Here is a 25,955-nt window from a genome sequence, read left to right on the forward strand (position 1 = left end):
GCTTCATGAGTGACTTTCTAGATGAAGCTAAGCTGTTTTGGAAAAAGTGTTTGGCAAAATAGCTTCACCAACTGCTTCATGCATAGTTGAGAGAGAAATGAGGGAGAAGCTGCAATAAACTACTTTTTTTTCAGCTTCATCCAACTTATGTTTTTGTGAGAGGAGGGGAAAAACAGCTTCACTCATGAAGCTGTTTTGGAAATAAGTGTTTGGCAAAAAAAAAACAGCTCACAACAGCTCATGAAGCTGTTGTGAGCTGTACCAAACAGGCCCTAAACTCCTTGATGCGACAGCATTAGTGAAGTTCCGGTTACTGGTTAGGGAATACAGTACTAGTAGTAGTAACCAACTGATATTTTTGGAAAGAGCAAATGGGTTAGAGAGACTCAAACATCTAAAAAACAGGGTTTTATGGCCTTTTTCAACGTACTGTAGGTAGTTGGTATAGTAACAAACAAGCTATGAGTGACTACAAACGTCTTTACCACATCACCTCTAGAATTAGAATGTTTCGTTGAGAAGAGAAAGGCATTACTCTGGTTATTACTTGGTCTTTGAACGAGGGCGGTTCTTTCACGGCTCGATAAAAATGCATCAATCCCTAGCTATTAGTGGCATCAAGGTCTCAAAGGAAACCTCCCCTGAAAATTTAAATCTTTATGTCGTTTCATAAAAAGGTTCTAACAAAAAAATATAACTTAGCTAGAAGCAATTGGCTTGCGGTCTACTTACCGTTGTTTCTGAAGTAACATGGAGACTATTCAATGTAGTGTCGTTATGCTAATTTTTTTTGGCCAGCGTTACATATCAATATAGTATCATGTTTGGTATCAACTCCACCTTCAAATTAATGAACTCCATATTTGAGGAGGTTGTCGTAGGATCAATCATCAATAGTCTACCCTTTACACACACGAGAGGCCCTTTTTTGTGATAAAATATTCTCTCTGCCCTCTTGGATGCTAGTACGAATGCATGGCGATCCGAGCATCAGCATCACAAGCATGGATCATCATGTGCCATTTTCTACATGGGAATGCGTGGCATGCAGCACGATGGATGGGTGCATCTTTGGCCTTGTTTAGCCCTTGTTTACTTCCCAGAAAATTTTGCAAAATTTTTCACATTCTCCGTCACATCGAATCTTTAGACGCATGCATGGAGTATTAAATATAGACGAAAATAAAAACTAATTGCACAGTTTGGTCGAAATTGACAAGACAAATCTTTTGAGCCTAGTTAGTCCATGATTGGACAATATTTATCAAATACAAACGAAAATGCTACAGTGTCCATTTTTCGGAACTAAACACGGCCTTAGTTCCAAAAAAATTTGCAAAATTTTTCAGATTCTCCGTCACATCGAATCTTTAGACACATGCATTAAGTATTAAATATAGACAAAAATAAAAACTAATTGCACAGTTTGGTCGGAATTGACGAGACGAATCTTTTGAGCCTAGTTAGTACATGATTAGACAATATTTGTCAAATACAAACGAAAGAGCTACAGTGTCGATTTTGCAAAATATTTTGGAACTAAACAAGGCCTTTGTACAGGTGTACACCACCACACATGCGCACAGTACTTTACCTACGCTAATTATAATCAACAAAGCTGGTGCTGATTGTGTGGTTAGCTGTTTTGCATCCAGCAACACACTTCTCTTCCAGAAAAAATAATAATGTACATATACTATGCTTTTATATTATGTATAAATTAACAGCGGAGTACGGTTATATTATCTTATTAGTGTACGGACTTGAGTTATAGTACATGTACTCTTTCCATTCTAAATTGCTTTTATTCCAAATTGTAAGTTATTTTGATTTTTTTTGAGGTACATAGCTTTTATCATGTACCTAGATCTAGATATACATTGTGTCTAAGGTACATAGTAGAAATGTGGGCTTAGGCCTTGTTTAGTTCCTCCCAAAAGCCAAAACTTTTTTAAGATCTACGTCACATCGAGTCTTACGACACATGCTTGGAACATTAAATATAGTTAAAAAATAACTAATTACATAGTTTTTCTGTAATTTGCGAGACAAATCTTTTGAGACTAGTTATTTTATAATTGAATAATAATAATTACCACATACAAGCGAAAATGCTACAGTAGCCAACCAAAATTTCCCCCAACTAAACGAGGCCTTACAAAAATAAAATGAATGATTTTCAATAATTTGGAACATAGAGTGTTAGAAAACAGCTAGAGTACCTTTCAGGTGGCTATATGTTCACGTTGCGTCGCCAAATGGATACCGTACGTACCAATAATACATAGCCATGTATAAATATAAAACTTTGCATTGTAATCGTACATACTGTAGTACATATCTGTGTGAAGCCGCCGTATAGCTGTGCCAAAAATGACATTATATTGACCTGTTCGGTGTTACCGTTAGCTAGAGTGGATCAAGTTTGGGGGGTCAGCTGCATACAGCTCTCTTGTACTACCTCTGTAGGAGTATCAATCAATCAGGTGCGGTGCGGATCGAGCCAGCCAGCCCCCTATTTGCCCGGGGCACCGGACGGCCACAGCGGACGCAACACGGCAGGAGGCCGCACGGGATCCGGACCCACTCCCCCCTACTCCTCCTGTCTTCCAGCCCCGGTCTCCCCTGCAGTCCCCACCGCCTGCGCCTGCGAAAGATCCCTCCCCCCCACGCTGATTCGCTCGCCGCCCCGTCCCCTCCCCTCCCCTGCAGGAGCCCCGCCTCCTATATAGGGGGTGTGTGCGGCCGCGGCAGCCTGCGCTCGTGGTGTGCCGTGTGCGACAGTCGCCAGCCTGCCCTCCCCGCCTGCTGCCGGCCCGCGCCTGCCCGAAGCCGAGCGCCGGGACGCCGAGGAGAGGCCAGAGGAGAGGCCGGAACGATGGAGGACAAGGCGTCCAACCTGGACGCCGTGCTCAAGGAGGCCGTCGATCTCGTACGCGCCAACTCTCTCATCCTCCTCTCTCTCTCCCTCCACGTTTTGCTTGCCTTTTCCTGCTCTCGCGGTTGCTTCTTGGGCTATCGTGCCGTCCGTGGGTGCCCGGCGCGGCGCGGCGCCGGCGCGCTGCTGCTGCTGCTGCTTCCCCAGTTCGTGGCGTGCGTGCATCCCTCGTTCCGCGGAGTTTTCTTGGTGTGAGGCGGATGTGTGGGGTTTTGCCGTTTTGGTGCCCTGCCGGCTGTCGCTGGCGGTGAACTAGTACCACTCCCTCTTCTTCCTTCCCGTTCGTGCCCCCCCTCCCCGCCTCGATCTCGTCGGCGGGACTCCCTGATCTTGTCGGCGGCCGCGCTTTGCCCCCCTCCACCCACTGGGCACTGCTCGATTCGGCGCTCTGATTGCGTGATCTCGCGCTGCGGTTACGCTCGACGCGGCCCAGGTTCTCTCGGTTCTTCTTAGTTCTTCCCAGTTGCTCCACTCCGCTGGTTACTTTTGTTGTTTTTTTTTTCTCCCTTTCCTGCCCCGTTCTTTCTGCTTTTATTTCTTTTTGTGTGGTTTTCAACGCACCAATTCTTTATCTTCTTGGGCGGTTCTTGTCTGTTGACTGATGATCCCTCTGCCGCCGCGATGCTGTTCTTGCGCCCGCGCAGGAGAACATACCGATCGAGGAGGTGTTCGAGAACCTGCGATGCAGCCCGCAGGGTCTCTCCACGGAGCAGGCCGAGCAGCGCCTCGCCATCTTCGGGCCCAACAAGCTGGAGGAGAAGCAGGTAAAAGGAATCCGCCCGCCTCTCCCTTGGCCTTTCATGCGTTTCTGTTCCTGGTGGTCCGCTTACATGATGGATGTGCCTGCAGGAGAGCAAGATCTTCAAGTTCTTGGGATTCATGTGGAACCCGCTGTCCTGGGTCATGGAGGCGGCCGCCATCATGGCCATCGCGCTCGCGAACGGGGGAGTAAGTACTGAAATTTCACATCGTGTGGGCATGGCAGAGGCGTTCTGGAGACTGGCTTCAGAGGTTTTGATGTGTTTTCTCTGTTTTTTTCTTCTTTTTTCAGAACAAGCCGCCCGACTGGCAGGACTTCGTGGGGATCATTACTCTGCTCATCATCAACTCCACAATCAGCTTCATTGAGGAGAACAATGCGGGCAATGCTGCCGCCGCTCTCATGGCGCGCCTCGCCCCCAAGGCCAAGGTACTGACAGGATCTTGTTTGCAGCGTTGTGTTGTTTTTCTGGAGGGTGTGCTGATTTCTGTTTCGCCGTGATAAAGGTTCTCAGAAATGGCCGGTGGACCGAGGAGGAATCGGCAATCCTTGTGCCAGGGGACATCATCAGTGTGAAGCTTGGGGATATCATTCCGGCTGACGCTCGTCTGCTTGAAGGGGATCCACTGAAAATTGATCAGGTAATGCAAACTGAAGCTGCTCCCCTCTGTATGTGGATTTTTTTGGGTTGATGTTAAACTGTGCTTCTCCTGACTTTTGAGTTGCTCGCAGTCTGCACTCACCGGCGAGTCCCTTCCGGTGACCAAAGGCCCTGGTGATGGAGTGTACTCTGGTTCCACTTGCAAACAGGGTGAGATTGAGGCCGTTGTCATTGCCACTGGTGTGCACACATTCTTTGGCAAGGCAGCACATCTTGTCGATTCAACAAACCAAGTTGGTCATTTCCAGAAGGCAAGCTTCTAATCCTGCTTTTCTGAACTTGCTTACTTTCTTCATTTGCAAATTTATGACGTGACCAAGGACGTCTGTTGTTTCACTATATACAGGTTCTCACTGCCATTGGGAACTTTTGCATCTGTTCAATTGCTGTGGGAATGGTCGTGGAGCTTATCGTCATGTACCCTATCCAACACAGGGGTTACAGACCAGGAATTGACAACCTGTTGGTGCTTCTGATTGGAGGAATTCCAATTGCCATGCCCACTGTCCTTTCTGTGACTATGGCAATTGGGGCTCATCGCTTGGCTCAACAGGTATGAACTTGTCAATTGGGAAAATTTTGATCTTTGTTTCTCATATATCTAATGTAGGAATTGAATACTGAAGTTGTGCTTGGTGGTTTAGGGAGCAATTACTAAGAGAATGACAGCAATTGAAGAAATGGCTGGCATGGATGTTCTTTGCAGTGACAAGACTGGGACATTAACCTTGAACAAGTTGACTGTGGACAAGAGTCTTGTAGAGGTAGGCTGTTGTTACTAGAAGTTCAATTTCCTTTCTGTTTATGGATCATTGCAGCCTAACCTGATCGTTAACTGGTCAGGTTTTCCAAAAAGGCATTGACCAAGATACAGTAATTCTGATGGCTGCCAGAGCTTCTCGTACAGAAAACCAGGATGCCATAGATGCCACAATAGTTGGTATGCTGGCTGATCCGAAGGAGGTACCCAGATTCCTCAGGAGTTTGTGATGTGCAGGCTGCAGCTAATTTTACTTTTACTCTAACTATTTCTCTTTTTTCTGCTTGTTTGACAAAAGGCTCGTGCTGGTGTTCGAGAGATTCATTTTCTGCCATTTAATCCAACTGACAAAAGAACTGCTTTAACCTACCTTGATGGTGAGGGAAGAATGCATCGTGTTAGCAAGGGAGCACCAGAGCAGGTACTGTTTTCCTAAGCACATATTGGGAACTCTACAATTGTGACAATGATTTCAATTATTAATAGTGGAAGTTAAACAGATCCTTCATCTTGCACACAACAAGTCGGATATTGAAAGAAGGGTCAGAGCTGTGATTGACAAATTTGCTGAACGTGGTTTGCGAGCACTTGGTGTAGCTTACCAGGTTTGTGATCCCTGACATGCACTATTGCTACTCTCTACAAGGTCTAGGTACTTGACTGACAAAATTCATGTACAGGAAGTGCCAGATGGTAGGAAAGAGAGTCCTGGAGGACCATGGCAATTCATTGGGCTCTTGCCACTTTTCGACCCCCCTCGCCATGATAGTGCAGAAACTATCAGAAGGGCACTCCATCTTGGTGTTAATGTCAAGATGATTACAGGTTTGTCATATTCGTTCCTGTCCACCTTGAGTTTATTCCTCTAATCTGAAGTTTCATCCTCTGATTCCTTGTTAGCTTGTTGATAGCAATATGTTTCCAGATTTGGCTAGTGCTACTGAACCACTTTACTGTAATACTGACTCGGTTTTTCTCCCCTCAGGTGATCAGCTTGCTATTGGGAAGGAAACAGCACGTCGTTTGGGAATGGGTACTAATATGTACCCTTCATCTGCTTTACTCGGACAGAATAAGGATGAGTCAATTGCTTCTTTACCAATTGATGAATTGATCGAGAAGGCTGATGGCTTTGCTGGAGTCTTTCCAGGTACAAATATGCAGATTACCTGTTTTTTATTACTCTTGTTTGATAGGCTCAACAGTTCTTCAGCATCTATATGCAGTACTTATGTCTAATTAATTTTTTTATTATTGCTTGATAGAACACAATGTCTAATTCATTTTTTTATTATTGCTTGATAGAACACAAGTATGAGATCGTGAAACGCTTGCAAGCAAGAAAACATATATGTGGTATGACTGGGGATGGTGTAAATGATGCCCCAGCTTTGAAGAAGGCTGATATCGGTATTGCAGTAGCAGACTCCACCGACGCAGCTCGTAGTGCTTCTGACATTGTCCTAACTGAACCAGGCCTTAGTGTGATTATTAGTGCTGTGCTGACGAGTCGGGCAATTTTCCAAAGGATGAAGAATTACACAGTACGTCAATTCTGCAGTTCCTTTTTGAGTCTCTTAGTGTTCCATTGTGTGCAGTTTTTTTCAAAGTTTATTCTTGCTTGCAGATCTATGCTGTATCAATTACCATCCGTATTGTGGTATGTACCTGTACTTAATTTTTAGAAAATAATGCTTGGTTGACTAATTGGACAAATAGTTTCTGACCCCTAGATACTTTTGTTGTAACAGCTTGGTTTTATGCTTCTTGCTCTGATATGGAAGTTTGACTTCCCACCATTTATGGTCCTGATCATTGCCATCCTCAATGATGGTAAGCATCCTTTTAGTTGGTTAATATAATTCATGATGAGTTAAATATGAAGTTAATCTTTAATTTGTTCTGTTTATATCTACACTCCTTTAGTCAGTGTCAGTATCATATTAGGTTACCTAACAACTTCAACCTCTTGACATGGATAGGTACCATTATGACTATCTCAAAGGACAGAGTAAAACCATCTCCACAACCTGATAGTTGGAAGTTAGCTGAGATTTTTGCAACTGGAGTTGTCCTTGGTGGTTATTTGGCCATGATGACTGTCATTTTCTTCTGGGCAGCGTACAAGACTGACTTCTTCCCGGTATGGACCAGTAATTTGTTAAGCATTATTGAAGTTTTTGAGGGACCGTTGCAGTTTGTTCATCCTTATCATGGTTGTCAATTTGCAGCGACTGTTCCATGTTGAAAGCCTTGAGAAGACTGCCCAGGATGATTTTCAGAAGCTTGCGTCCGCTGTGTACCTTCAAGTTAGCACAATCAGCCAGGCCCTTATCTTTGTGACACGGTCTCGCAGCTGGTCATTTGTGGAGCGCCCTGGGTTCTTGCTTGTCTTTGCTTTCTTGGTGGCGCAGCTGGTGAGTCATCTGAATCCAGTTTCATGCCTTACTGCCATGTTGTCTTTCTGTGTCTCGTCTTGCTCACATTGTGTCATGTTTTGCAGATTGCTACTCTGATCGCTGTATATGCCAACTGGGCATTTGCTTCGATCAAGGGCATTGGATGGGGCTGGGCCGGTGTCATCTGGCTCTACAACCTCGTCTTCTACTTCCCGCTGGATATCATCAAGTTTCTCATCCGTTATGCGCTGAGTGGGAGAGCATGGAATCTCGTCCTTGAGCAGAGGGTAAGAACACACACATAAGAGAATGATTGTTGACTTCCAATGTTCAGTTTTCTGACTGTCAAAAATGCGCACTCATCTGTGCTTGTTGTTGCCTGCCAAATGTGTGTTAATCATCTGTTTTGCTGGCATACACATTTAGATTGCATTCACAAGCAAGAAGAATTTCGGTACGGAAGAAAGGGAGCGCAAGTGGGCGCACGCTCAGAGGACTCTCCATGGCCTCCAGCCACCTGAGGCATCCATCTTCGAGAACAAGACGACCTTCAACGAACTGAACCAGCTCGCGGAAGAGGCCCGTAGGAGAGCCGAGATGGCGAGGTACATGCTATTTCAGAGCTTCTGGATATCCCATCTAGCCCAAGTGTAGATTTCTCGAGCGTTTCCACTGAATGTGACAAACCTGACTTGCCCTGCCCCCGTCTGATTTTGTTACAGGTTGCGAGAAGTGAGCACCCTGAAGGGGAAGATGGAGTCGGTGGTGAAGCAGAAGGGTTTGGACATTGAGACCATCCAGCAGTCCTACACCGTGTGACTGACGGATCATACAGGCACGATTATAGAGGCGGTTTCTTCTTACTATATATATATGTGGTTAGGGGAGCAATAATAAGGATTAAGGAACCAACCCTACATATGACTGGTTCGCGAGGATGATGATGATATATTTACGATGCCGGTGTGGTGCTCTGTCGCCAACACACCATAGCCGCCCTCACTCACCCCTATATGCTGTGCATTATTAACCACCCCCGGCAGGCATTGAGATTGAGATGAGAGATATATGCTCTGTTGTAGCCCTTAGTAGACGATGTTGATGATACAATACATTTTTGCTTGTTATTATATCTATTATTAGCCTTTGCTCCCTGGTTCTGGTTCTGCTCTGCGTGTTTTGATGCTGCTGCTGGTTTTGTTGTTCCTGATTTCCTAAATCTGATGAAGTGGTAGCAATAGAACTGCATATCTGCATAGGCATGTGCCATGAGCTTAGCATGTGCGGTGTTACCGTTGCAGCATGGGCAGCATCAGTTGCTCACATGCCCCAGAGATGGTGTCATGGTGTTGGGTGTGGTTTGTGAGGCCGCTATGGTCGCAGTTGAATTGAATTCATGGCATGAGAGGGTGTCGGGGTGTGATCTGCTCGCCTAGTTGTTAAAAAATGGCCTGATGCTATCTGGTCCTGGTGAACCATGTGCAAGTCCTTGCTCATAATGGCCGTCCAGCATCGTTGCCTACTTGCCTTGTTGGGTATCGACAGGCACAGTACGGCCGCCTGCCGCGTCACAGGTTGGATGGCGGGACGACGGTTCCTGCACAACGTGGCCGGCTAGTGTCAGAGATTCAGTGACCGATCCCGTGGAAACCCCATGGGCCGGGCCAGGCATAAGCAAACTCTGGAAAAAATCTACTTTTTCTCCCTCAACTTTCATAAAAGTCTACTTTTACTCCTTTAATTTCAAAACCAGACAAATTACCTCAACTTTTCAAACCGTACATTCTACCTTCCTGGAGCCGTTTCGAAGGCAGTTTTGCTATAGTAAACAGTGGTTTTGCTATAGGAACGGTGGTTTTGTCTTTTTGTTTTTTTTATTATTCCGACTGAATATTTGGAAAACCATAGTAAATCATATAAATATCATAAAATAAAAAATCCAATTTTATTGGACTCCACACAAGTAGATCTACACAATGAACATATAATATGATATATTATATTATATGTTTACTATGTAGATATACTTATATGGAAAAATCATAAAATAGAAAATACATATAATTTATTTTGCTGTTTATATGTTTATATATGTTTACTATGTAGAAAAATCATAAAATAGAAAATACATATGATTATTTTGTCAGACTAAAACATACATATATTATATGTTCATTTTTTTGTCGGACTAAAGCATATCATTATATGTTTACTATGTAGATATACTTATGTGGAGTCTAAAAAAAAATAGATTTTATATTTTATGATTTTTTCTATGATTTACTATGATTTTTTAAAGATTCAGCCAAAATAATTAAAAAAAGACAAAAACACCATTACTATAGCAAACCAATATTTACTATAGTAAAATCGCTTTCATAACCGCTATAGGGAGGTAAAATGCACGGTTTGTAAAGTTAAGGGAGGTGATTTGCCAGATTTTGGAATTGAGGGAGGAAAACAGACTTTCGTGAAAGTTGGGTAAGAAAAGTAGACTTTTTTCCAGCAAACTCCAATGTGTGGAATACTCACCGACGGCCAGCCCATGGAGCAAATGTCGCAAGGAAGCCCAAGTCAGCAGCTAGGCCTGGATGGGTCGCCGCGGCTGTTCTTCCAGCCTGCCAGTGCCCAGGCTCACAGGCCTGGACCATACCTGGCCCATATGCCCCTGCGAGGCCCGGAGAATAATAATAATAATAATAATAATAATAATAATAATAATAATAATAATAATAATAATAATAAACACGCCAAAATCTCCCAACGCGCGCTGCCGTCCACACAACACAACCACACGCTGCCCACCATATCCTCTCTACTCCCACTCCCCGTCCAAAACCTCTCCACCAACCCCGCCCCCCCCCCCCCCCCCCCCCCCGGCCGGGACACCGGCGCGCACCATGCGCCGCGCCACGCCCACGCCTCGCCTCCTCGTCGTCGCACCATGCCGCCCCTCGCCGCGCCAGCCTCCTCCATCCCCGCCGCCCCGCCGCAGGGCACCTCTACCGACGCCCGCTCCGCCGTCAACCTCCTGCGCTCCCTCGCGCGCGCGCGGCGCGCGGACCTGTCCCACCGCGCGCTGCTCCTCTTCCGCACGCTCCACGCCTCCGACACCCCGCCGCCGCCGCGGTACTCCCTCCCGCCCGCGCTCTCCGCGGCCGCCTTCCTCGCCGCGCTCCCGGAGGGCCGCCAGCTGCACGCGCTGGCCGCCAAGCTCGCGCTCCTCGCGCCCGCGCACAACAACACCGTCGTCGTCGTCGTCGCCAACTCGCTCGTCCACCTCTACGCCTCCTGCGGCCGCCCGGACGCCGCGCTCGCCGTCTTCCGCGGGGTCCCGGACCGCGACAGGTCGCTCGTGTCGTGGAACACCGCCGTCGACGCGCTCGCGGGCAACGGGGACCACCTCGCGGCGCTCGACCTGTTCCGGGAGATGCAGCGCGACAGGCCCGACCTCGCGCCCGACGCATACACGCTGCAGAGCGTGCTCGGTGCCTGCGCCGCCGCCGGCGCGCTCTCGCTTGGGCTCTACGCGCACGCGCTGCTGCTCCGGGAGCTCGGCGCCGACGCGTCGGCGGCGGTGTCGCGCGACGTGCTCATCAACAACTCGCTCGTCGACCTCTACGGCAAGTGCGGCGCGGTGGAGCTCGCGCGCCAGGTGTTCGACCGGATGCCCGAGCGGGACCTCGCGTCCTGGAACGCTATGGTCCTCGCGCTCGCCAACCACGGTCGCGTCCGGGACTCGCTCGACCTGTTCGACAGGATGACGAGGGTGGAGAACGTGAGGCCAAATGCGATCACCTTCGTCGCGGTGCTCAGTGCCTGCAACTACGGTGGGCTGGTGGAGGAAGGCAGGAGGTACTTTGCTGCCATGGTCAGCGAGTACGGGATCAGGCCGAGGATCGAGCACTACGGGTGCTTGGTCGACATCCTTGCGCGGGCGGGGTTCATTGAGGAGGCCCTTGATGTCGTGGCTGGGATGAACTGCCGGCCAGATTCCATCATCTGGAGGAGCCTGCTCGATGCATGCTGCAAGAGGAATGCTGGGCTGGAGCTCAGTGAGGCAATGGCCAAGCTCGCGCTTGATGTCCCTGATGATGCTGTGAGCGGCGTCTACGTCCTGCTCTCGAGGGTCTATGCATCCGCGCAGCGGTGGAATGATGTGGGCATGATCCGGCGGTTGATGAGCGAAGAGGGTTTCAAGAAGGAGCCCGGGTTCAGCTCCATTGAAATGGATGGATCGGTGCACCAGTTTGTCGCGGGTGACACTTCGCATCCTCAGTCGGAAGAGATATACGAGAAGCTGGATGAGATTCAGCAGAGGCTCACGTCTGCTGGATACAAGCCGGACTTATCGGAGGCGCCTATGGTCGCCGACATCGATCGCACCAAGGGCGCCACCCTGCGTTTGCACAGCGAACGGCTAGCCATATCCTTTGGTCTGCTGAACGTGACACCCGGGGCACCCATCCGGATTCTGAAGAACCTTAGAGTGTGCAAAGACTGCCACACCATCAGCAAGCTCATATCAAAGCTATACGATGTAGAAATCATTGTGAGGGATCGAATTCGGTTTCATCACTTCAAGGGTGGATCATGTTCTTGCAAAGATTACTGGTGATCCTTGAGCTATGATGACCCGTGATGCTATCTGGACAAATATTCTGAAGAGATCATTCTTGTGAGGGATCGGATTCAATTCCATCAATTCAAGGATGGATCATGTTCTTGCAAAGACTACTGGTGATCCTTGAACCATGATGACCTGTGATGCTGTCTGGAGGTGAGTGCCATTTTAAGTGCTGACGGCTACAGTGACCTTCATCTTTAAGCCGGGAGAAAAATGACCGGTTGTTGTTTAGTAAGTTGTGAATTAAATGGTTTTGTTCACCATGTTACTGATTATAGAAGCTCATTTGAGCGTTTTTCTTTGATCTAACGTAGTAACTCGAACTCAATGTATTCCAGTGGATCAGTTCTTCACACGCATTGCAATTTGAAATCTTGCCAATCCAAGAATTGCTAGTCACCTGTATTGTTGGCATATCTGGGATTGACGAATTCGTCCGACGACAGATATGCCGTGTTGTCCCCACGCTCCACTCCCCAGCACTATTTTGCTAGCTGTTGCAACATTAGTGTCCTGAGCAGAGCAGTGTCCTCATCCTCACTTAGGTGTGTACTCAACATCCACTGTGTGCACAATAATCGGACTCCTAACCTGACGCACACCATCAGACCACACGACAGCAGCCGACACGAACTCGTTGGCATCCGGCAGGGCTCCGGAGACCGTCACGGTGAAAGACACCTTCTGAAGCAGCCTGCTGAACGCCAGCCTCCTCGGCTTGACGGCGACTCTGATGTATGGCCCCAAGCCAGCGATCTTGGCGGTGTACACGGAGCCCGGCGCCCCGACGTTGGTGACGGTGCGCGGGAAGTGGACGGTGAAGTTCTTACCCGGCTTGGCGAGGTGCGCCATCGTCGGGTAGTTGAGGTCGGCGGCGCTGCCGCTGCCGCTGGTCGCCGCGGCATGGCAGGCCGTGGCGTCGGAGCCGGTGACGGCGCGGAGCTGCGTGGAGTTGTACCCCTCCGCGCACAGCATGCGGACGTAGTCGTCCTCGCGCGCGTCGTAGACGAGGCCCGGGTCGTGCGCCCGCGACGGGTTCAGCTGCCCGGCGCCGTAGACGAGCTCGCCGCCGCCCGGGTTGCGCGACGGGTCCATCGGCGTAGCTTCACGCAGGCATGTCCAATGGATTATTTACTTCTCTTGGAAGGATCACTAGTACGTGCATTGTTGAATTCGATGCAAGATATATACCTGTTGTGATGAGAGCTGACATGATCATCGCCGGCGACCAGTCGGGGTGGAAGGACTTGATGTACGCCGCGACGCCGGTGGCGTGGGGGCACGCCATGGACGTGCCTGAGATGATGCTGTACGGCGCGAACCTGTTGTCCTTGAGGTTGCCCGACACCGGCGACAGCGGCGTCCATGCTGCCAGGATGTCGATCCCCGGCGCAGACAGGTCGGGCTGCAGGTTAATTTCAGGGGTAAACAAAACGTCACGTATGGATGACCTACACAACACCATCATCAGTATTGGTCTTTGTTGATTGTGATTTACTAGTCGATGTTAACAACCTTGAGAATCCCTGGACTGATCAAGTTTGGCCCTCTAGATGAGAAGGAGGCGACGATGGGCGCCTTGGAGTCGAAGGCCGTCTCGGTGCTGCGTATCGTGCCCACAGGGTTGCTGCAGAAACATAGCAAAGCAAGCATTGTTCAGCACACATAGCAACAAATGCCACAGAATCTTCGTTCTTGTTGCCTGAGGGAATCGATCGAGCTAAGTCGTCGCACCGTGTCTTGTTGAAGTATGCCATGATTTTGGTGAATTGGTCCGTACTAATCGTCAGGGCAGGGAGGGGCAGCAGGAAGGCGACGTCGTGAGCGCCGCTGACGATGACTGCGCCGGCGGCGCCAGCAGCGAGAGGGCCCGTGCCGTCACTTCCACTCGCGCAGAGAAGGATCTTTCCCCTGTATGATTGTCCGGCCAGTAATTCCGGTTTGCAGGAGCTGCAATGCAGACAGAGTTCATGGTAAATTGGAGTTACTGAACCATTGTCCATTAACAGAAACACTGCTTCATACAAGCTGTTTTTGGATTAATTAATTATGTACCCGTTGATGTTCATCGGCAGGACGAGCGGGGCTTTCTTTAGATCAGGGAAGATGTTAACGGAGGCTCCCTGTGCCACACAAGAACATGATCACCATCGCAAAGAATTTCATGTTACGCAACGATTTCCCAAAAGGATCAAATCGGTGCATGGTGTACAGAGGCTCACCACAATGGTCTTGCCGTTGCCGAGGACAAGCTTGCCGACGAGTCGACGATCGGTGCTGCTCGCGGCGACGGACAGCATCCATGGCGCGACATTGTCGACGCGGCCGCCGTCGAGCGCGGAGTTGCCGGCCGCGGCGGAGGTGAGCACCCTGCGCCTCATGGCGTGGAACGCCCCGATGGCCGGCGCGTCCTCGAAGTAGGGCGCCGGGAGCTTTCCCCCGATGGAGAAGGAGATGAGGTCGACGCCGTCGGCGACGGCGTCGTCGAACGCGGCCAGCATGTCCTCGCTGCGGCAGAAGTCGTCCCAGCACACCTTGTAGACGGCGAGCCTGGCGCCCGGCACCGCGCCGCGCGCCGAGCCGGCGGCCAGGCCGCCGAGGTCGACGCCCTCCACCACACGCCCGCCCACCGTCGACGCCGTGTGGGTGCCGTGGCCGGCGGTGTCCACCGCCGACAGGGTCGTGTAGCCTCGCCTGTACGCGCGGGCGCCGATGATCTTGCTGTCAAGTGTCAAGAGTATCATTTTGTGTCAAGCAACCAGCAGTGGCACACGATAAGAGCACGACGCGGTGGCGAACGTACTTGTTGCAGGTGAAGTTGTGGCAGACGCCCTTCCACCGGCTCGGCGGCGGGCCGAAGCCCTCGTCGGAGAAGGACGGGGAGTCCGGCCACACGCCGGTGTCGATCATGCCGACGATGACCTCCGCCTCCGTGGGCAGGCTCCGGGGGGCCGTCTCGGGGAAGCCGAGGAAGTCCCATGATCTGGTGGTCTGGAGGTGGTACGTCCGGCTTGGGAAGACGGACACCACGCCCTCCTTGCTTGACAGCTTCCGCTTCTCCTCCTCGGTCAGCCTGGCCGCGAATCCATTGATGCTCCTCGTGTAGCTGTAGATGATCCTGTCCATAGCGTCGCTGCAGAATGCCACGCAGAAGCCGTCAGGGTTTTTTTTTGTTTTTTTTTTTGTTTTTGCAGTACTGCCTTGTTGTCTGACTCTAGCTAGAGCCGTTTGATGTTTACACATAAAGAAATTTATTTCAGAATTGAAATTTATTTCTACCCAAAGGATTTTTTTTACCCATTTGGATCCTTAGAATTGAAGTCCATTCTAATAATTATAATTTATATGCACAAATAAATTAAGTTAATATTATTGTGTTCGGAACATATCTATATACTATTGTTTAATAAAATGAAAACTAACTCGATTATGCAGGTAATTTTCAGAGGAGCATATTGGTTACGCTCTTGGGCCCAGCTACAGCGTGACGAGACAGCCAAGGACGCCCTCTCAATGATGAGCAAGAAATTAGAAATAATTGCTTTAGAGATTTCCAATAGGAGTTGGAACATTTATACTGTTTGCTTTAGCGTCCTGGTCAATTTATAAGACTATGACTTTTACTGTGATTCTCTCAAACTCTGTAATAATTGGCTGTGTACATCTCTAGATGTAGAGGCCGGATATTTGTTTATCCATTATCTAAAAAAATATGAGGGAATTCCCATATGAGAGAGGTATTTATGTGCTGTTGTAGAATTACAAGTCGAAGGGTTGTTGCTACAATGACGTTTCCAACAAGGTAGCTTAGAGCTGGCTTCGTGCTGACATGGAGAAGAGAGACACCAAAAGCCGCTCGCTAGAGAGATAACAAAATCTAGTCTTGCAAGAGACCCGACGCTCACCCTCTCACAGCTTGTGTTAGTAGGCTTTGATGTCGTATTTGTTTTTTTTTCTTGCTTGTCTCTCTTACATGTCAGCTGGCTCTTCGAAAAGGCTGTTGCATATGCTCTAAGTTGTAGAGTAGAAATATATCATGGTGCTTTATAGAATCAATTTTCATTTCTCATTCTATGACTTTAAGATAGACTTATATCTGACCATTGGAAAGTTGTCGAATGTTAATTTCCAAGCCAAATAACCTAATCTATTAAATAGCTTTCATTTCCACTAAAATGAGAGGATCCAAATGCCCCCTAAATGTTTCTACGTTTGCAACTGTTAGGAAACTAAAGAGTAATGTTCAATTGAACCTCTAAAAAGCTGTCGCTATTTCGACAACACTCTCGAACTTAAAATAATCCATTGGTTCCTTAGATGGTTTTGTTGACGTGGTGGTGGGTCTAGGTCAGATGGTATCTGCCTTTATGTTATTTAAAGTTATATTTTTTGTGTGAAGTTTGATATATACAAACTTTATATCAGAATGTTAGAGCTCAATGTTATCTAAAACTTTATATTTGCCAACTTTTTATTTATAATATTTTAGAGGCTCAAATATTCATTCCATGTTATTAGATTTTGAAATTCAAAATTTTGAATTTTTGGAATGGCCCATGATATTGAAATGGTATATAAAGTTGTAGATGTCAATGGTAGACACAACTTGTTTTTGACATTTTTTTATCTTTGATAATTTAAAGGCTCAAATGTTCATTTTTAAGTTATCAGATTTTAAAATTCAATTTTGAACTTCTTTGAAACGATCTTGGATTTGGACATAGTCTATAACAAAATTATAGCTCTCAACTTGATATATATACAACTTTGTTGTTGCAACCTTTTTTATCTGAGATCATTTGGAGGCTCAAATGTTTTTTTATGTTCTTGATTTTGAAATCCAATGTGTTTTGAATTTTTCAAATGACCTTGGATGCCGACATGCTAGATACCAAAGTTGTAGCTCCAAATGCAACTTACAACTTTGTAGTTGATACAATTTTTATATGAAATCTTTTAGAGACCCAAATATTTATTTAAATTTCTCACATTTTAAGATTCTTTTTTGCTAATTTTTGAAATGTCCTTGGACATTGTTGAAAACATCTTTACTTGAGACCATGTAGATGTCCAAATATTCATTTTCAAACGATCACTGGTGGAGATACGTACGCTCTACGCCGAATTTGTATTGCTTGAAGAGATCTAGAACTTTCTACTTGATTTTGTTTTTCCATTTAAGACCATTTAAGACCCCAAATATTCAATATAAGATGGCACAGTCAAATATATGTGGCTTATCAGTTATCACTGGGAATGAATGGCCTGACCTGCCATCGTCGAGGACCTTGTTGAGCAGGCCGTGATGAGCAGCTTTTGCTGCAGAGAAGCCACCAGCCAGTAACTCTGACGGCTCATGCTGATGACCCATGTACACGATGTACACCTGCACAAGTACATACACATTATATATAAGTTCTTGCTCCATCGATCAGGAGCTCGATGCATTCGCACGATCGAGTTGATGATCGCACGGACTAGATCTCAGGGATCGTCGTACTGACCTGCTGCGGCCCTTCATCGCCATGGCTGCTGACCTCTGAAGCATGCGAGCTGCCGAGGAAGAAGCAGCAGACAGCAAGAACGCATAGGGAGAGTGCCTTGAACACGGTGCTCATATTCCAAATTCGGCAGTATACGCGTGGATGCTGGATTGGATGTGCACGCGTGTGGGGCTTTTTTTGTATGCCACATGCGTAGAACCGGTCGTGAGGTTCCTTGGATAAATCGACTCATACACTCCCCGTCCACGTAATGGTTTAGGATCTCTGCATATCTACCTCGTTTTCACCGCAGTGTTTTGTTTCATTGTCTGAGTCTGACGGTGAGTTCGGGGACACTAGAGTGGATCATTCCTCGCTTGGTTTATAATTTCGACGTTTTGCTGAAATGGAATGGTCAAACAAAACATTCTTTTAATGATTCAGAACATAGGCCAACTTGTGCACTGATTAAGAAGATAGGAGAACTACATGTGTAAGCAGTGCCAATAGCTTTCCAGGATTGACAGACTGTCGAGCTGGGCAAACAAATGTAGAGATACCTTGCATTAGGTTTGTTATGACGATATTATATGATATAGTCTCACCTCTTTTCTCTTCCAGGTTTACCTGATGTGTTCGGCTATTATTAGTCGATTTTGTTGTACTTATACCTGTTCTAAGCAATGTGTGTGTGTAGCCAAGCTATGCAGTAATATTTTTTAATTAGTCTCATCCAATCTTCTATATGTTCTTCTTTCTAATTTCTTCATGCATGTCCTTCTTCACTTTTCTATATTTTTCTCTTCTCCTGCCTGTCAACCTCGTGCTATCTCTCATTCTGTATTGGGTCATCACACCCGTACAAATGCATGCCCATGCATGTATATGCTGTCATGCAGCAAAAGCTGTAGTTTCTCCATCCAAAAAGAATGTAAATCTCGAAAAAAAAAATCTTAAATTTGATTTAAGTTTGTAAGTTGTGCCATACAGGGCGCCCAGCAGTTGGACACTTGGATGAGCGCCAAGCCCCCCTGCGTTGTTTCGTGCACAAGGCTACGGAGCAAGCAATGGCAATAATGCACGCTGCAAGCTGATGCACGCCTGCTCACATCCTATATATCGTGAGTTGCACACACATATGTATTGCCCACACGAGTGTTCGTTTCGTTCCTGGAGCAGCGCGCTGCACCAAGGCTTCCAACACCGTGTCGGATACCATATATATGCATGGCTCGTCCCAGAACACAGCCGCGCTAGCTGCTTCTCCTCGTCCTCACTGTCGTCTTCGCCGCGAGCCTGAGCGCGTTCTGAATCCATCAGGGACGGAGGCAAAGATAGAGATCATCGATTCATCGGCAATTCATGCATGCATGGTCTGCATGGATCTACGAAGTTTTATCTCATCTACTCCCTCCATCCCAAATTTGTAAACCGTTTGACTTTTTTAACCTAAGTTTGACCACTCATCTTATTTAAAAGATTTGTGTAAATATAGTCAAATTTAAATTATTCTTAAAGAATTTTTATTAATAAACCAATACAAGATAAAAAAGTAATATTTTGTACAAATTTTCGAATAAAACGAATGATCAAATTTGATATAAAAAAGTCAAACAACTTACAATTTGGAATGGATTAAGTATTTAATTGATGGTGATCATATAAGCAAGCAGGTCTACATCGTGTACCTGGGGCACCTACCTAGCACGGATGCGTCGTCAGAGCCTGAAGGTTCCTCTGCTGTAGAGTTTACTCATCACGACCTGCTGAACCAGGTCCTGGACGATATATATAATCCCCAATGATGCATGCAGCCACTCCGATGAACACACCGCCGGGAAACTCCAACACGACCGCGCTCAAGTACGGCGCCGGCGGGGAATAATAACTTCTCCGTGGTCTTCCCGCGCACTGCCACCTAGGTCGGGGCTGCGGCCGCCGTGTATATATGACGTGATGGTCGTGTTTGAGGCATAGTTATTAGGACCGGATCGGACATCGAACCGGTGAGACCATCAGTTCAATGGTTCATTGGTCCAACCGTTAAGAACCGGTTGAACCGCTGGTTCGATTGTTTTGGACCAGATGAATTGAACCGTTCATAAATACTTTGAACTGATGTAATATAATGACATATAATAAATATTTTTTAAGAAAATATATAATAAATAATTAGCAACATACATTTGATCACATATATAAATAGCTAAATAAGATGATAAAGCACAATTATATAACTTGCTTCCCACTAATCTACACATGTACTTCAATATATCGGTGCTGTGCTTTGTTTTACCAGATATGTAGAAATATGTATAATTAATATACGGAGTAGTTATAAATTTGTGCAAAAATGGCTAGAATATTATTTTAAATATTCACCGTTGGAAAACAATCAAGAATACTAAATAGAGAACGTCATTGCGAAGAGCTTGTTGAGATAATCAAAATAGATATATTATTTTTCTAATTTGGAGCTTATTTAAAAAAGTTATGAAATTTCGAAATTTAAAAGCCATCCATCAAGCAATCAGCAGCACCACCCCATGCATGGAACATTCAAAATCCAAAAGGGAGCAGCAGCCATGTGGCCCACCAATGGCAAGTGCAGCGTACAGGCGCTCCATCAGCTTGGATAGGACCACGTGTCCATGCTGCACAGGTGCACAGCAGAACTGAATGAGCAGCATCAAACGGGGGCGGTTCACACAGAACCGGCCGGTTCACCGGTTCCAAAAAAAAACGGCCGGTTCCACCGGTTTTACCGATTCAATTACACAAACGATCTTTTAAGTGAACCGGACCGGTTAGCACTCTGGTTCGGTCTTTTAACTGTCGAACCGCCGGTCCGGTCCGGTCCCAATAACTATGTTTGAGGAGATCAATGACCTCACCGTTGATGTGTCGCCGAGCAGACTAGAGTTCAGCGTGCAGGGCCCCAAAAGATTTTGTTCACCGTGGGGGTGTCCGGCGGGGCGATGGAGGAGGAGGGTAGGGTCCATTTAGGCGCCGTCGTCTGGTACAACGACGAGCATGAGGTGAGGAGCCCGGTGGTGGGTCTACGCAACATCGGACGACTCCCATCCTCCCAGCAAAATGGGGCTTAGACGGTGAAGGAGCTGCCTGTTGGAAACTAACGGATAAGTGATCTCTAGCTCGAGCCGTTATATACAAAGGGGTACTAGGTTAAAGACCGTTTTCTCTGACCGAGTTAGTCGGACGCTCGTGAGGGCATCCCACGTACGCGCGATGGTCGGTAGCGCCCAAACCAATCAATGGTTGTGGTCACGAGTCAAACAACGCAATATAAAAAGAGAGACCCGAAAGAGAGACCTGACTTCTCTTTAGGTTACGGCTTCTCTTTAGGTTACGGCTTAACAGAGAAACAGTTCTCCGACACTTCTCACTCCGATCTAAAGAGGGCACTGGATCGACCCGAATGCCGCCGCCCTTCTTCCCCAACTCCGACACCGGCCAAGGTGTTTGGCTAGTGTCGTTTGCGTCCTAAAGGTCGGCGCTACCCCAACTCCGAACGACGACATCAACCTCGTATACACGTCCCTACTCCACCATGGAACATCAAAGTCTATATTTTATTGAATGTTCTTGATGTGATCTATCGACTAGGCTAGATCGTCTAATTGTATTGATCTTCGATCTGACACTGCCATCTAGGGCTTTTGAGAATTGTGCAACGGTGTCAGGATAAAACTTCCTTGTTTTGGCCAGCAAAAAATAGATCAGCTTGTGAAATCCCTGTACTTCAACTAATGCCAAGCCACTCATGCTGTATTTTGACCCTTCAATTTGACATCAAGATTTCTGGCTCCAAAAATGATGATCTCGTTACCTTTGTTAAAATCTGAGGGATATCGTTCTGGCGTGACTCATTCACTGTTATCCACGGTTTCCACAAGTTCATTTATTTATTAACCGCGGCCAAAATATGGAAGTTTAATTCTTGAATCATTATTGCACAAAACAGAAGCATTGAAAGTGCCAGGAAACGCAATCACACGCTGTATGGTGGCTAATCCTAACAATGAAACGCTGAACGCAAGAATGCACTGAAGAACACGAACAGCAACTGTCAGAGGACAGAGCTATTTTACTCACATCGTGGTGTTCAGTACAGGGCGCTTAACCAGCGGTTCAAGCAATAACACAACACACAGAGGTCTCGGCTACTTATACCAGCAGCTTAACACACGCACATTTAGCTAAGATAACCGCTAAAACAAAGATACACAAGATGTTGTAAAACACACATTCAGTAAAGCGACATGTAGTGGGCGCGGTCACCGCGAACTGCCGTTCCCGCTCTAGCTTCTCAACTTCAAACTGAAGTTTCTGGCCGCCCTGCTCCACCGTACCTCGCCATCTCTGAATCAGTCTTCAGCATCAGCGTCGACAGCATTACACCAACAAAGCGTTGCATGGCATCCCCTCACTGTCTAAACCCCCGTTTGATGCCAGCCCTGGGAGTCCGTCGTTGACTCCTTGTGTACACCACCACAGGGCTCCTCACCTTATGTTCCTTGTTGTACCACACGACGGTGAAAGAGTAGACCTGGCCCTCCTCCGGCGCCATGCCGGACACGGTCACGGTGAATGAGACCTTCTGGTTCAGCTCACTGAACTCTAGCTCGCTCGGTGAAACTTCAGCAGTGAGGACATTGTCCGCCTGATCAACAGGAGACTCGAACCAGAGGTCGTAAACGGCGCTTGCGGACCCGACATTGGTGACGGTCCGCGGGAAAACCACGGTGAAGTTCTTCCCCGGCTCCACACGGGCCGCCATGGTCGGGTAGTTGAGGTCCCGGGGAGAGCTGGACGACGAGCTGTTGCTGCAGGTCGTGGTGTTGGAGCCGGTGATGAGCGCGAGCTGCGTGGCGTTGTACCCCTGCGCGCACAGCATAGCCACGTAGTCGCTCTCCGATGCGTCGTACACGAGCCCTGGGTCGTGCGCCATTGCCGGGTTGAGCTGCCCGGCGCCGTACTTGAGCACGCTGGTGTTGGCGTTGGCCGGTGTGTCCATCGGAGTGGCTGCATATGCATGACGACGAGCACCATGCGTTGCGATGTATTGACAAAGAACTCGGAATGGATCGATCTTTGATGCCATGGGATATAATGGAACATACCGGTGGTGATGAGAGCAGACATGATCATCGCCGGCGACCAGTCACGGTGGAATGACTTGACGTAGGCGGCGGCACCGCTCGCGTGTGGGCACGCCATGGATGTGCCGGAGATGATGTTGTACTGAACCTTCCTGGTGTCGTTGGCGATGCCCGTAGGCGATGACAGCAGCGACCATGAGGCTATGATGTCAATCCCCGGTGCAGACAGATCAGGCTGCATTAGTTTGAACGTTGTACAAATTAATTTCCGCATGACATTTTTAACTGTGCGATGAACGTTGCAATGACGATTAGCATCAGGCAGGCACACACCTTCAAGATATCAGGGGTGACCACGTTGGGGCCTGGAGAAGAGAACGAAGCGGCTACCGGAGCTTGTGAACTGATTGTCTCGGTGGTGTGTATGGTACCCACAGGATTACTGCAGAACATTACAGGAATATCAGACAATCGAACACGATTACAGGAAAGTATTATGTGGTCAGCGAATTTCAGTCACCTTGTGCTGTTGACATACACCATGATTTGGTCGAACTGATCCTGAGTTACAGTCAGACCGGGGAGAGGCAGAGTGAAGGCCACATCGGGTGCTTCGCTGACTATGACGACGCCTGCTGCACCGGCCAAGAGAGGACCTGAGCCGTCGTTTTCACTGGCCTCCTGGCAGAGGACGATTTTGCCTGTGTATGAACCTCCGGCGAGGTTATCAGGATCACAGGACCTACACATGTAACAAGAAACCATAAACACGTACATACTAGTACTTGGTAGTGGCTAGTCCAATTCAGAATATATATAATTTTTGGCGTGTTAGAGTTTTGGCCGGCCATCGAACTGATTGATATGAAATTCTGCAAAATTCCAGTTTTCCAAATGCTTATATATGGTTGCCATGCATGTGCACTGAATTATACTAGTCACTAACTCATGCATTGTCATCATCTCTTCTATTACCCGTTGGCGGGGAACGCAAGTCTGGCATCTGATAGGGTTGGGAAGGTGTTAATGGAGGCTCCCTGCAAAAGAAGAACACAATGTAATGCATAATACAGTACATATTCATTTCAGTGAAGAAAAAAAAAGGTAGTAGCATTATTATTACAGGGATCGGAGCTCCCATGAGCATGTTGATTTCAGCGCTTACCACTATGGTCTTGCCGTTCCCAAGAACAATCTTGTCGACGAACTTGCGATCGATGCTGCTCGCCGCCACAGACAGCATCCACGGCGCGACGTTGCAGACGGTGAAGCCTTCCAGCCCCGAGTTCCCGGCCGATGCCGACGTGAGCACCCCACGCTTCATGGCGTGGAAGGCACCGATGGCTATCACGTCTCTGACGTAGTCAAATGCAAAGGGGCTGCCGATGGAGATGGAGATCACGTCGACGCCGTCGGCGATGGCGTCGTCGAACCCGGCGAGGATCTCGGCCTCGCCGCAGCAAACCTTGTAGACGGCGAGCCTGGCGCCGGGCACGGCGCCGCGAGCTGTGCCGGCGGCCAAGCCGTACAAGCTGGTGTTGGCCACCGCACGCCCGGCCGCGGTGGACGCCGTGTGGCTGCCGTGGCCGTCATCGTCTAGTGGCGACAGGCTAGAGTTGCTGGATCGTCCGTCGTAGGCGCGTGCTCCGATGATTTTACTGCATGCATGTCATGCCAGAATCGAACAGTGAGTCTGTGTTCTCCTTTGCTTTAACTGAACCGTTCTATTGATAAATTTTCGTTACAATGAGGAAAATTACTAACGAATAAAGAATATCTAAAATAACTAATCTGAACTAGGTGCTAGACAGTAAAAAGAAGAGGTGTTTACATACTTGTTGCATGTGAAGTTGTGGCATGTACCCTTCCACCTGCTCGGCGGTGGGCCAAAGCCTTCGTCGGAGAAGGATGGTGAGTCAGGCCATATACCGGTGTCGAGCATACCGACAATGACATCTCCTTCCAGTGGTAGTAGCTCTTCAAAAGGTGATTGAGGGAAGCCCAGGAAGTCCCAGGATCTTGTGGTTAAAAGATCGAGGGTTCTACTTGGAAAGACTGAGACAACGCCATTCATGCCTAATGGTAACAAATTAAAGGAAAATAGCACGTATAAGCTGGAGATAGATTCATGCTTGGTCATACCGTGATATATATATATATATATATATATCAATTAAAAGTTGATATCTGTGCACACGCATGTGTGTGTTGTGTTGTGTTTGGATTCATCCAGCTATCCCTTGATCTTGCATTGATGTCTCTACGTCGTCCTTGTGACATATATCTCAAACCTTATATGCATAATAACAAAATAAAAATGATTGAAAAGAAGAACATGTTAATTGTCACAAACCAGACAGTTTATCTGCCTCTTCTTTGCTAAGCTTGGCGGCGAAGCCATTTAAGCTTCTCTTGTAACTACGGAGAATCCTATCTGAAGCAGAGCTGCAAAAGACAAAAATACATTGGCTCCTGTATAAAGACAATCATTTTTTTTGTGTTTTCTTTCGGGTAGGTAGCTAGTCAACATTGGCTCTTGGGAGCATCGATTATTCCAATCCGTTGGGACACTTGTATCCGTTCCTTTGACAACTAATTAATAGCCTGACCAAATAAGGCCTTGTTTAGTTCCCCAAAAATTTTGCAAAATTTTTCAGATTCTCCGTCACATCGAATTTTTAGACGTATGCATGGAGTATTAAATATAGATAAAAATAAAAACTAATTGCACAGTTTAGTCGGAATTGACGAGACGAATCTTTTGAGCCTAGTTAGTCCATGATTGAACAATATTTGTCAAATACAAACGAAATTGCTACAGTGCTCATTTTGCTAAAAATTTTGGAACTAAACAAGGCCTAAAAGCAGAGGTCTGGATTGCTAAAAAGGAGAGTTTTTTCGACCTGCCGTCGTCGAGGACCTGATTCAACATGTCGTGATGAGCAAATTCTATAGCAGTGAAACCTTCCGATTCAGACGCATCCGTGCTTGCTGGTAGATGCCCCAGGTACACGATGTACACCTGCTTATCACGACCAAACAGATGTGACAAAATTGCATATAGATCTTTTCAGATCCTAAAAAACAAAAGGCACAAGACAACCAACATGCTACAAGCACGCATGCTAGCTAGCAACTGGCGGCAAAATCATGCATGCATGCTGATTTTCCATCTGACCTGCTGGCTTCCATTGCCGATGGATT

General features: G+C 47.3%; 4 protein-coding genes across 4 annotated transcripts; 2 read left to right on the forward strand and 2 right to left on the reverse strand.

Annotated features, from left to right (window-relative positions):
• LOC8075065 (plasma membrane ATPase 1) lies at positions 2,715-8,672 on the forward strand. The gene is made up of 21 exons (XM_002459444.2): positions 2,715-2,932; positions 3,583-3,702; positions 3,788-3,886; positions 3,990-4,127; positions 4,205-4,339; positions 4,431-4,610; positions 4,706-4,912; positions 5,004-5,123; positions 5,203-5,322; positions 5,418-5,540; positions 5,620-5,724; positions 5,800-5,944; positions 6,105-6,269; positions 6,425-6,663; positions 6,747-6,779; positions 6,871-6,952; positions 7,102-7,262; positions 7,351-7,536; positions 7,623-7,805; positions 7,945-8,123; positions 8,241-8,672. The coding sequence occupies exons 1-21, from the start codon at positions 2,879-2,881 to the stop codon at positions 8,335-8,337; spliced, it is 2,871 nt and encodes a 956-aa protein (XP_002459489.1). The 5' UTR covers positions 2,715-2,878; the 3' UTR covers positions 8,338-8,672.
• On the forward strand, positions 10,395-12,498 carry LOC8063656 (pentatricopeptide repeat-containing protein At1g59720, chloroplastic/mitochondrial). Its single transcript, XM_002459445.2, has one exon. The coding sequence runs from the start codon at positions 10,463-10,465 to the stop codon at positions 12,134-12,136; it is 1,674 nt and encodes a 557-aa protein (XP_002459490.2). The 5' UTR covers positions 10,395-10,462; the 3' UTR covers positions 12,137-12,498.
• On the reverse strand, positions 12,675-17,763 carry LOC8063657 (subtilisin-like protease SBT4.3). The gene is made up of 8 exons (XM_021453337.1): positions 17,650-17,763; positions 17,416-17,531; positions 14,949-15,278; positions 14,309-14,866; positions 13,880-14,095; positions 13,661-13,802; positions 13,337-13,550; positions 12,675-13,248 (listed from the first exon to the last, which is right to left on the reverse strand). Exons 1-8 carry the CDS (start codon positions 17,761-17,763, stop codon positions 12,683-12,685), a joined length of 2,256 nt encoding a protein of 751 aa, XP_021309012.1. The 3' UTR covers positions 12,675-12,682.
• LOC8075066 (subtilisin-like protease SBT4.3) lies at positions 21,746-25,297 on the reverse strand. The gene is made up of 9 exons (XM_021453339.1): positions 25,272-25,297; positions 25,105-25,196; positions 24,587-24,827; positions 23,917-24,409; positions 23,727-23,788; positions 23,272-23,493; positions 23,085-23,193; positions 22,773-22,986; positions 21,746-22,674 (listed from the first exon to the last, which is right to left on the reverse strand). The coding sequence occupies exons 1-9, from the start codon at positions 25,295-25,297 to the stop codon at positions 22,076-22,078; spliced, it is 2,058 nt and encodes a 685-aa protein (XP_021309014.1). The 3' UTR covers positions 21,746-22,075.

This window comes from Sorghum bicolor, chromosome 2 (assembly GCF_000003195.3).
Source record: "Sorghum bicolor cultivar BTx623 chromosome 2, Sorghum_bicolor_NCBIv3, whole genome shotgun sequence".
NCBI classification, from domain to species: Eukaryota; Viridiplantae; Streptophyta; class Magnoliopsida; order Poales; family Poaceae; genus Sorghum; species Sorghum bicolor.